Source organism: Papio anubis, chromosome 10, assembly GCF_008728515.1.
Source record: "Papio anubis isolate 15944 chromosome 10, Panubis1.0, whole genome shotgun sequence".
Classification (NCBI taxonomy): domain Eukaryota; kingdom Metazoa; phylum Chordata; class Mammalia; order Primates; family Cercopithecidae; genus Papio; species Papio anubis.
Window position 1 is genome coordinate 73,378,453 of NC_044985.1, and position 12,298 is coordinate 73,390,750.

The 12,298-nt window shown below is 41.5% G+C and overlaps 1 protein-coding gene across 16 annotated transcripts in view; it reads left to right on the forward strand.

The window, feature by feature from the left end:
- Positions 1 to 3,234: 3,234 nt before the first annotated feature.
- ANKAR (ankyrin and armadillo repeat containing) overlaps positions 3,235 to 12,298 on the forward strand; it is an 83,160-nt gene continuing 74,096 nt past the window's right edge. For all 16 annotated transcript variants that reach the window (XR_002516194.2, XR_002516195.2, XM_021923794.2 and 13 more), the window contains exons 1-2: positions 3,235 to 3,348; positions 5,001 to 5,636. Coding sequence is in view for 14 of the 16 variants with exons in the window: in XM_021923794.2 (XP_021779486.1) it covers positions 5,036 to 5,636 (601 nt within the window). In the remaining 2 variants the exon portion in view is untranslated. The remainder of the gene's footprint in view (positions 3,349 to 5,000; positions 5,637 to 12,298) is intronic.

The following is a 12,298-nucleotide window of genomic DNA, read 5'->3' on the forward strand; positions in this document are numbered from 1 at the left end:
TTGAATACTTTGCCTTATGCATCTCTTCAATTTGGCTGTGCTGAGATGTATCCTATATCATAAGCCAGTAAACGTAAGTATTTCTATGAGTGCTGTGAGTCATTCTAGCAAATTATCAAACCTGAATAGGGGGTCATGAAAACACCCAATTTATGTAGCTGGTTAATCAGAAGTACCAGAGATCCAGACTTGAAATTGCCATCTAAAGTAGAGACACCTTTGACACTGAGCCCTTAAGTTGAAGGATCTGACACTAACTCCAGGAAGATAGAGGCAGGATTAAACTGTAGGATACCCAGCTGGTATTCAGAGAGCTGGAGAATTGCTTGGTGTAGAAAAAATCCACACATCTGGTGTCAGAAGTGTTGTGTGAGAGGGAAGAGAAAGAGTTTGTTTTCCCAGACTCACTCTCTTTGATAGTTCCATCCAGAAATGATTCAGTTCCCTCTCCTCAGGGACCGTGGTTTAGACAGGGTCGTGTTTCACAGATGAAAGAACTACAGGTTTAAAGAAGTTAAACAATTTGCTTGAGGTTCATCCTCCTGAACAGTACTTGTTACTTCTATTACATCTCTGTAGGCAGCTCATTTTCCCACCCCAATAACTTTTTAAGATTACAGTTGACTCCTGAACAGCACATTGGAACTGTGCAGTTCCACTTATATGTGGATTTTCTTCTGCCTCTGCCACCCCTGAGACAGCAAAACCAGCCCTTCCTCCTCAGCCTAGTCAACCTGAAGACAAGGATGAATACGTCTTCCTCTATTTACCATGTCTTGCCTCTCATCCACAGTCACTCTCCCCACCTTTTTGTCTATTCACTCCAACCTGACATCCACCCATATTACTCAACTGTTAACTGCCATACCAGTGTCACTGTGAAATCTGTCCATTAGGGTTGACACCGTTTCTGGGTCTGGCCACCCTTTGATTCTTTAATCATAGTAGCAAAGAAATTTTATGATCCTGACAAACAGGTCAGTAACCTGGCAAGGGCTTTCACATGCCCCGAATTTATTCCCTGGAAGATGCAATGTTCAACCCAAATTTAGATACTACCTACATAGCTTTCACCCCTCAATCTGGAAGCAGACAACTTCAAGTGTCTGTGTGGACCTGAGCACTAAATTGACATTGCTTATATTGGGAGTAGATGAACTTAAGAGGTTTGCCCCACGGCTTAGAATTGAATATTATAACAAAAATACAGTTCAATACTCAAAATAGCTATGACTTAATAATGCTATATTCCAGGGGCTACTCTATTCTATGAGATTTAAATGTATTAATCAGTCAAATTTTTATAAGGAATTTCCAGGTCATCTGCTCCAGAAGGATACTTGTGAGAGAGACAGAGAGAGAGAGAGGATATACATGCATGTGTGTGAACGCCAAGAGGGCCTGGGTATTTACAACCTTCTGCTATTCAATCCCATTAGCTCTGGGATGGAGTTCTGTGTTGATCCTTTAAAAAAGGAGACAACTCTTTACCAAGATTTGGGACACATGGAACAAACCATTTGTCTACCTGGGGGTGGGGGGAAATCCTTGAAGTAGGAGAATGTACATATATGGTTCATATTAAGTACAAACATTCACATCTCTGTAAAAAAAAAAAAAAAAGCCCTGGAATAGTCCTCATAAATTAATATTTATTTCCATGGTAGCTAAAATAATGACATGATTACTGGAAGAGAAATTCTGCCCCAAACAGTCACCAAGAACTTCCATGTTGCTACATTCAGTGGAAGAGTTTGTTCTCGTCTCCCCTGACCAAGCAGCAGCATCCAATAAAGTTGGCCATTCCTTTTTTTTTTTTTTCCCCCACACACTTCTTCGGCTTCTGTGACCAATTTTGGTTTTCCTCCTGCCTTCTTGGCTGTTCTTTCATTGTCTTCTTTGCTGATTCCACTCTCTCTACCTGACCTTTAAATGTTAAATTTCTCGGGTCTCTTGGTTCTCAACTCCTCATTCTGTACGCTATCCCTTGGTGATTTCAACCCCACCCCTGGCTTCAATTACTATAAACCTGCCAAAACTTATACGTCTAACCGTTACTGCCATTCTTAGCCCAGAACTGTTTATCTAAAGCATATCTCACATCTCAATTTCTCTCACAGGTATTTCAAGGTCAATTATGTACACAACTGAACTCTTAATCTTGCCCTGATATCTTGTTGCTCCTGACAAAAATGTGGCTCTCACTTGGACACAACCTTCTTTTTCAACATATCCCCATTCAATCTGTCACCAACAGGCAACCTCATTATTTTTCAAATCTGTCCACAGTCCCTGAGCCCCACCTCCACTGCCACTACTCTAGGCTAATCCTTTGGGATGAAATTCAAAATCATTACTCAGCAGCCTGCATGATCTGTCGATCGCGCACCTCTGCAGCTCGGTTTGTGCCCCCATCTCTCTTGTTCCCTAAGCAGGGTTTTGCTCGGTTTCTCAATCATTTCAACTTTGTTCTCACTTCAATTCTTTCTCTCCTGCTGTTCCCTGTTCCTGAAAAGCTACTTGTCCAGTTCTTTGCTTGGGTAGCTCTTTTTCATTTTCTAGGCTCGGAGGGGGAAAGGGCACTTCCTCAGGCAGCCTTTCTGAGCCCTGAGCTAGGTTAGCTTTCATTCGAGTGCTGTCATTCCATCTAATATTGGCACACTGTTAAATATAGCTGCGAGATGATCTGTTCAACTGTAAGCTTCTTGGGGTTTCGTGTCTGCCCTGTTTTCTAGGGTTTCCAGTGCCTGACTCATAATAGGTGTTCCATAAATGCTTGTTGAATGAAAGAATGATGATGGAGGTGGCATTCCAACTCGGGACTGCCTCAACGCCCGGCGCTTTCTCCTCTGCCACTCTGTTTTGGTGTTTTAGCAGAGGCAGATAGTGAGGGCGGCACAGTGCCCACGGCATGCGGCTGGACTGAGCGCTAAAGCGGGCTTGGGAAGATGAGCACGCGGCGGGTCTGAGCCAGCCAAGGGGCCGGGCGCCGCCTGGGGGCGCTGCTGCTGCTGCGGGATGCACCAGGCCTAGTCGCCCGCAAGCTCCGCCTCAGGAGCGGCCCCGCCACCCCACGACCCGGAGGACCAACCGCTTCGACCCGCGCCCGGGCGGCTGCAGTGTTGGCCGGCGCGGCGAGGAGGGCCGGGCAGACACGGTGGGGCGAAAAGCCCTGAAAGTTCCTCTCAGTTCCTTCCGGTGCGCCTCCCGCTGGCCCATGCAGGGGCCCTGAGGGCGGATTCAAGGCCCCGCGAGAAGTCATCTAAGGCGGCGACGACTGTTCCCAGCCCCACGGGAACGGCGCGGACGCAGCGCCCCTCTCTCGGACAAGAAAACAGTCATTCTAGAGTAGGTTCCTCCCCTTTCCTTGTTCTATCCCCTTTCCCGTGCCCATGGCTGACGCGAGCTGCTTTTAGACGTGGGTCTGGGCTTGAGTATGGACAGACGTGGGCTCTGTTTCTGAAAGGCGTAAAACCTCAGACATGTCCTGCAACCTCCTGGTCTCCGTTTCTGCCTCTATAAAGTGGGCATAACAAGGTCTGACTCACTCACCTGGGGTCTCAGGTGTGGCGCCCAAACAAGCAGTATCAGCATTTCCTGTAACTTTACTAAAATGCATATTTCCTGGCCCCACTACAGCTCATTGAATCAGAAACTCAGTGGTGGGATTCAGTGATTTGTATTTGAACAAGCCCCAGGTGATTTTGATACAAGCTAAATTTTGAGAACCACTATATAATAGAGGCCAATCAGATGAAATAAATAAAACCATTCTGTAGTAAAGAGCCTGACATATAGTAGATGCTCAATAAATAGCAGTTGTGGTTATTATTATTTAAGGAATAGAGAGGCATTCATTGGCACAGAAATTGAAGGTTAAGCAGATGCTGCTTTCCTTTGCTTTTTCTTCTTTTTTGAGACAGTGTTTCACACTTGTTGCCCACGCTAGAGTGCAATGGCGTGATCTTGGCTCACTGTAACCTCTGCCTCCCAGGTTCAAGTGATTCTCCTGTCTCAGCCTCCCTGAGTAGCTGGGATTACAGGCATACCACCACGTTTGGCTAATTTTGTATTTTTAGTAGAGACGGGTTTCTCCATGTTTGTCAGGCTGGTCTCGAACTCCTGACCTCAGGTGATCTGCCTGCCTCGGCCTCCCAAAATGCTGGGATTACATGCGTGTGCCACCGCGCCCTGCCCTTTCCTTTTCTTTCATGCAGGTCATTATAGTCTTGCTTTAAAAAACTGAAAACAAAATAAATATCCATATGGTTTGGATATTTATCCCCGCCAAATCTCATGTTAAAATAGATTCCCCAATGTTGGAGGTAGGGCTTGTTGTGGGGTGTTTGGATTATGGGGGCGGATCCCTCATGAATGGTTTGATGCTTTCCTGGCAGAGTGAAGTCTACCTCTGAGCTCATGAAAGATCTGGTTGTTTAAGAATAGATACCTCCCCTTTCTCTCTATTGTTCCCTCTCTTACCATGTGACACACTGGCTCCCCTTCCCCTTCCACCATGATTGTAAGCTTGGTCTCCCCAGAAGCTGAGCAGATGCTGGTGCCATGCTTGTACAGCCTGCAGACTTGTGAGCCAAATAAACCTCTTTTCTTTATAAATTATGCAGTCTCAGGTACTACTTTATAGCAACACAGACAGACACAAACATACACAAAAGAATGCCTCTCCAGCAACAAAATAGGCATGTAACAGTAGCTTCTCACACATAAACTTAACATTTCTTTTTGACATGTATCTTCTTGTCTTTTGACTTCTTTGAAAAGCAGAACATGGTTAATATTAAAGATTTTATAATTTTAATTATTTTAATTCAAATTTCAGCTTTCATGTACTGCAGTTATTTTTAATTTGAAAACTGTAACCGTTGACCATGAAAAATTAACCTTATATAGGTGAAAGGTACAGATTTATTTCTACAGAAATCCAGTGTCATTGCCATGTCAGATTTTATTGATAATCTTTTCCTTTTTATTCATTGCAGAAGTTTCAAAAAGGACACACTAGATTTAATTGGAAATGTTAAGATTGCCCAAAAAAGGATTACCTAGATTTGAGCAAGTTCAAGATGAAGAAACCTACCTGGAAAATTTAGCAATACAAAGAAATGCATCTGCTTTTTTTGAAAAATATGATCGGAGTGAAATACAAGAGTTACTAACTACTGCACTGGTTAGCTGGTTGTCTACCAAAGAAGATGTTCGCTCTCAAGGAGACCTCCCGTGTGGAATTATGAGTCAAATGAATAATGTAGGCTTCTCCACTGCAATCCTACTGACTCCCGTGGACCCTACTGCCCTCTTAGACTATAGAGAAGTCCATCAAATGATAAGAGAGTTGGCTATTGGAATTTATTGCCTAAATCAAATCCCTTCCATCAGTTTAGAAGCTAATTATGATCAGAGTTCTTCTTGTCAGTTACCTCCAGCTTATTATGATACCAGAATTGGGCAAATTCTGATTAATATTGACTACATGCTGAAAGCACTATGGCATGGAATATATATGCCCAAAGAAAAACGAGCTAGATTCTCTGAATTATGGCGTACCATCATGGACATTGATGCCGACGGAAAACCTCAAACAGATAAAGACATTTTTTCAGAGTTTAGTTCAGCAGGTAAGAGAATTTAACACTTCTTAAATTTTTTTTTTTTTTTTGAGACGGAGTCTTACTGCGTTGCCCAGGGTGGTCACGAACTCCTGAGCTCAAGCCATTCACCCACCCAGGCCTCCCAAAGTGCTGGGATTACAGGTGTGAGTCACTGCAGGTGGCCACTTCTTAATTATTTTTATTCAAAGCCATTTTTTAAATGTTTAAATTTTATTTCAGTAGTTTTTGGGGGAACAGGTGATTTTTGGTTACATGGCTAAGTTCTTTAGTGGTGATTTCTGAGATTTTGGTGCACCGGTCACCCGAGCAGTGTACATGGCACCCCATGTATAGACTTTTATCCCTCACTCTCCTCCTACCTTTCCTCTAGAGTCCCCAAAGTCCATTATATCATTCTTATGCCTTTGCATCCTCATAGCTTAGCTCCCACTTATAAGGGTGAACATAGAATACTTGGCTTGCCATTCCTGAGTTACTTCACTTAGAATAATGGTCTCCAACTCCATCCATGTTGCTGTGAATGCCATTATTTCATTCATTTTTATGGCTGAGTAGTATTCCATGGTATATGTATTTTCTTTTTTTTTTTTTGGAAATGGGGGTCTCCCTATGTTGAACAGGCTGGCCTCGAACCCCTGGCCTCAAACGATCCTCCCATCTTGACTTCCTAGAGTGCTAGGACTACAGACATGAGCCACCGCACCCGGCCACCACTTTTTCTTTATCTACTCATTGGTTGATGGGCATTTAGACTGGTTCCATATTTTTGCAATTGCGAATTGTCCTGCTATAAACATGCATGTGCAAGTGTCTTTTTCATATAGTGACTTCTTTTCCTCTGGGTAGATACCTGGTAGTGGGATTGCTGGATCAAATGGTAGTTCTACATTTAGTTCTTTAAGGAATCTCCATACTGTTTTCCATAGTGGTTGTACTAGTTTACATTACAATTCCACCAGCAGTGTAAGTATTCCCTTTTTACCACAACCATGCAAACATCTATTATTTTTTGATTTTTAAATTATGGCCATTCTTGCAGGAGTAAGATGGTATCTCAGTGTGGTTTGATTTCCATTTCTCTGATAATTAGTGATGTTGAGCATTTTTCATGTGTCTGTTGGCCTTTTGTATATCTTCATTTGAGAATTGTCTATTCATGTCTTTTGCCCACTTTTTGATGGGAATGTTTGTTTTCTTTTTGCTGATTTGTTTGAGTTCCTTGTAGATTCTGGATATTAGTCCTTCGTTGGAAGCATAGTTTGCAAATATTTTCTCCTACTCTGTGGGTTGTCTGTTTACTCAATAGAGTTTCTGTTTCTTTTGCTGTTTAAAAGCTTTTTAGTTTAATTAGGTCACATCTATTTATGTTTGTTTTTGTTGCATTTGCTTTTGGGTTCTTGGTCATGAACTCTTTGCCTAAGCCAATGTCTAGAAGGGTTTGCCCAAGTTATCTTCTAGAATTTTTATGGTTTCAGGTCTTAGATTTAGTTCTTGATCCATCTCGAGTTGATTTTTGATAAGCTGAGAGATGAAGATCCAGCTTCATGTGGCTTGCCAATTATCCCAGCACCATTTGTTGAATAAGGGTGCCCTTTCCCCACTTTACATTTGTGTTTGCTTTGACAAAGATCAGTTGCCCATAAGTACTTGGTTTTATTTCCAGGTTCTCTATTCTGTTCCATTGGTCTGTGTGCCTATTTTCATACCAGTACCATGCTGTTTTGGTAACTATAGCCTTGTAGTATAGTTTGAAGCAGGTAATGTGATGCCTCCAGATTTATCCTTTTTGCTTAGTCTTGCTTTAGCTATGTGGGCTCATTTTGGTTCTATATGACTTTTAGGATTGTTTTTTCTAGTTCTGTGAGGAATGATGATAGTATTTCTATGAGAATTGCATTGAATCTGTAGATTGCTTTTGGCAGTATGGTCATTTTCACAATATTGATTCTACCCATCAATGAGCATGGGATGTGTTTTCATTTGTTTGTGTCATCAATGATTTCTTTCAGCAGTGTTTTGTAGTTTTCCTTGTAAAAATTATTCACCTCCTTGATTAGGTATATTCCTAAGTATTTTATGTTATGTTATGTTATTTTACTTTCTTTTGTTTTTTGCAACTGTTGTAAAAGGGATTGAGTTCTTGATTTGAGTCTCAGCTTGGTTGTTGTTGGTGTATAGCAGTGCTACTGATTGGTGTTCATTGATTTTGTATCCTGAAACTTTACTGAATTCCTTTATGGCATCTAGGAGGTTTTTGGATGAATCTTCAGTGTTTTCTAGGCATATGATCTTATCATTGGCAAACAGCCACAGTTTGACTTCTTCTTTACCAAATTGGATGCCCATTATTTATTTCTCTTGTCTGATTCTTCTGGCTAGGACTTCCAGTACTATGTTGAATAGAAGTGGTGAGAGTGAGCATCCTTGTCTTGTTCCAGTTCTCAGGGGAAATGCTTTCAACTTTTTCCTGTTCAGTATAATGTTGGCTGTGGGTTTGTTATAGAGGACTTTTATTACCTTGAGGTATGTCTCTTCTATGGCCATTTTGCTGAGAGTTTTAATCGTAAAGCAATGCTGGATTTTGTCAAATGCTTTTTCTGCATCTATTGAGATGATTTTTGTTTTTGATTCTGTCTATAGAATGTATCACATATATTGACTTGCATATGTTAAACCATCCCTTCATCCCTGGTATGAAACCCACTTGATCATGGTGTATTATCTTTCTGATACGCTGTCGGATTCCATTAGTATTTTCTTGAGGATTTTTGTATCCATGTTCATCATGGATATTGGTCTGTAGTTTTCTTTTTTTGTTATGTCCTTTCCTGGTTTGGATATTAGGGTGATACTGACTTCACAGAATAATTCAGGGAGAATTCCCTCTTTATCTTTTGGAATAGTTTCAGTAAGAATGATACCAGTTCTTCTTTGAATGTCTCATAGAATGCAGCTGTGAATCCATCTGGTCCTGGACTTTTTTGTTGTTGGCAATTTTTTATTGTTTCAAGCTCTCTACTTGTTATTGGTCTGTTCAGAGTTTCTGTTTCTTCCTGATTTAGTCTAGGAGGGTTGTATATTTCCAGGAGTTTATCCATCTCCTCTAGATTTTCTAGTTTGTACATATAAAGGTGTTTATAGTAACCCCAAATGATCTTTTGTATTTCTGTGGTATCGGTTGTAATGATTCCTGTTTCATTTCTAGTTGAGCTTATTTGGATCTTCTCTCTTCTTTTCTTGGTTAATCTAGCTAATCGTGTATCAATTTTATCTTTTCAAAAAAACAGCTTTTTGTTTCATTGATCTTTCGTATTGTTTTCTTGTTTCAATTTCATTTAGTTCCGCTCTAATCTTTATTTCTTTTCTTCTACTTGGTTTGGGTTTGGTTTGTTCCCGTTTCTCTAGTTCCTTGAGGTGTAACCTTAGATTGTCTATTTGTGTTCTTTCAGACTTTTTAATGTAGGCATTTAATGCTATGAACTTTCCTCTTAGCTCCACTTTTGCTGTAATCCCAGATGTTTTGATATCACTATTACCATTTGGTTCAAAGATTTTTAAATTTCCATCTTGGTTTCATTGTTGACCCAAAGATCATTCTGGAGCAGATTATTTAATTTCCATGTGTTTGTATAGTTTTGTGGGTTCCTTTTGGAGTTTATTTCCAGTTTATTCCACTGTGATCTGAGAGGATACTTTATATAATTTTGATTTTTTAAAATTAATTGAGACTTGTTTTGTGACCTGTCATATGATCTGTCTTGGAGAATGTTAAGCCCTTTTTTTAATTTAAAGGTAATTTATCTGGATCAAGGTGATGCTAAGAGCTTTGTGAAGATCTGAGGTCCGTGGAGGTTAAGGATCAGCAAGAGTGGGTGATGGTTTCCAACAGCGTTAGAGCCTTGACATTTCTGACAAAAATTGTGTTTACTTTTGTTTCCCTTTTTACAAATTTACCTGAGGCTCTCATTTGAGAGGACGTGGGACTGATGATTCATCATTCTGAATGGGCATATGCCAAATTGGTAAAGAAACAACAGCCTCTTTTTAGATTCAGATATCTAGATGGAAACTTTCAGTATAGAAGTCAAATTCTAGAAAGTGATAAAGGTTAGATACATATTGATTAATCATCCACATGTTAAAGCCACGAGAGCCTTTGGATCATCCAGTTAGAGCACCAACAGAGACCTGGTCATGGCAGGAAGGAGCACATGTCTTGTGTAACTAAGGGAAGAGGGCTCCTGCTTACTTGATGACAAAGTTAGTTACATCAAGCCACTTCATGGCCCAGGATCTGGTCTATTTCATCCAGCTGTGTGTCATATCTGAGGCTGCCACCCTCTATGAGGATTCCCTTGCAGTGGTGCACCTGGTCAGGGGATCAGAGACACATAGGAGCATTCTAGTCAAGTTGTAGGTGGAAAGGGAGAGCACCAAAAGACTAATGCTGTCTGTTTTCTACACCTACATTTTCAGGGGTGATACTCAAAACAACCACCAGCACAGTACTGGCACTGACCAATCAGAATGGACGTCAGCCATAATGCTGGAGCAGGGTCTCGGAGACCTCCTGCTTGTCATATTTACCCTTTTCTGGATCATGGAGCTTTTCAGGGGATCCCTGGGGAGGGAGGTATTCAATGAGCTTGGGGCTGCAGCAATTCAGTTTGCCAGTTGAGGGTTGTGTATTTTAACAATGTGGCGTTACTGATGCATATTAGCTAAATATCAGTCCTTTCCTGATAGGAAACTTACATCTTGAGTTTTGTGATTCTACTTTTAAAATATCTCTCAAAATCATCTACTTTGGCTTATCTCTACTGTAACACTGTAGTACAGAATACCCTTTTCCACTGCAACAGCATTCTGACTGCTCTCTGCCTCAAACCTTTTTAAAATTGTTTATAAATGACGTTGGAAACCTTAACAAATTCAGTCAGTCTACTATCATGTGCCTGGGGATAGTGTTGGGTGTGTTTACAATAAAGTGCTTAATGCTGTTGGCTCCTGGACAATCAAAGATGAGCATCACAGCCATGCATGGTGGAATCTGTCTTTATTCCCAGCTACTCAGGAGGCTGAGGCAGGAGAATTACTTGAGGCCAGAAGTTCGAGGCTGTAGTGTGCTATGTTCGCACCTGTGAATAACCAGCACTCTGCAGCCGGGAAACATAGTGAGAACCCCACCTCTTAGGGAAAAAAAACAAGATGAACATTACACCTAGGAGAAATATTTTTTTCTCCCTCCACTGCACATTGGGTGTCTGCTTTAGAAACTTCAACAATGTGTGGTGCAAGCAATGGTAAATGACCACCAGCATACATACTAGACCTACTGAAGTAGTTTATAGGGGGAAACTCATGGTGGCAGTAGCAGGAATAGGCACAGGTTTCCCCATCATGCACCACACCTGGAGTACCACTGTGAAATCCTACAGGGCCAATAGTCAGACTCTAAGAAAGGGACCTGAACCCTTGGGCTTTTATGCTACCTGATTAAAGAAGCATCAGGTCAGAGAAAAGGATACAAGAGCAAGACGTTTTAGCCTAGGTTACCCTCCAAATTGCATCAGAAACAAGGACATGAGTCAAGTTAGTTTTTGAGAAATGATTCCAAGGAACAGGAGTGAGAGACAGGAAAAGTGAATAGAAAAGGAGGGAGCATCAACCCAAGAATGTGCTGTTGAGCTTTTTCACCACTTTGGCAATTGGGATTTATTTCGTTGGGACATTCTGAGGAGTCATATAGAATACACTGCAGAATTGCCAGCCTAAGGGATGTGCTATGGTCTGAATGTTTATGTCTCCCTGAAATTCAAATGTTGAAACCTAATCACCAATGGCATTAGGAAATGGGACCATTGGAGGGTGATTAGTTCATGAGGACAGACCCTCATGAATGGAATTAATGCCCTTATAAAAGAGGCCCCAGAGAGCTGCCCTGTCCCTTCCACCCTGTACAGATACAGCAAGAAGGTAACATCCATGAACCAGGGAATGGGTCCTCATCAGACACCACATCTAACTTGATCTTGGATATCCCAGCCCTTACAGCTGTGAGAAATAATTTTCTATTCTTTATAAGCTACCCAGTCTATGCTATTTTCTTATAATAGCTCTAAATGATTAAGACAGGATAGATAAGGGAAGAGTGTATCCACTGGCTACTGTCTCTCATTAGCCAAAGTTTGAATGGAGGGTTAACTTGCTCATGCTTTCAGATTTGTTCCTACACCAGAATGGCTGGATGGGTTCCATCAGGAGTCTTAACAGCAGTGGCAGAGAAGCTTCAGGGCAAAATAATCCTGTGGTGCACTTGAGGCGAGGTACAGTCAGGTCAAGTCTGTGTGGAGCAAAAACTACAGTTTAAAAATGTGGTCTGAAAGGATGTGAGGTAGGGAACAAAAGATGTCTAATACACAGTGTGACTCATGGAAACTTGGCTGCAGCCTTTTCTTCCAAGCTTAGTGTTACAGACTGAGGGAGTGTACTACCTCTCCACTGGCATGATCAGAGAGCTGGTGTCCAAGCTTTGTAATTGCAGGTACACAGTGTCAAGCTAGCAGCAGTGTAAGTTGTTACATCACTATTCACGTTTGGGAAAACAGCAGCTCCTCTCTTGGCATGACTGGGAAACTGTTCACACCTTGCAGCTGACCATGTGATTA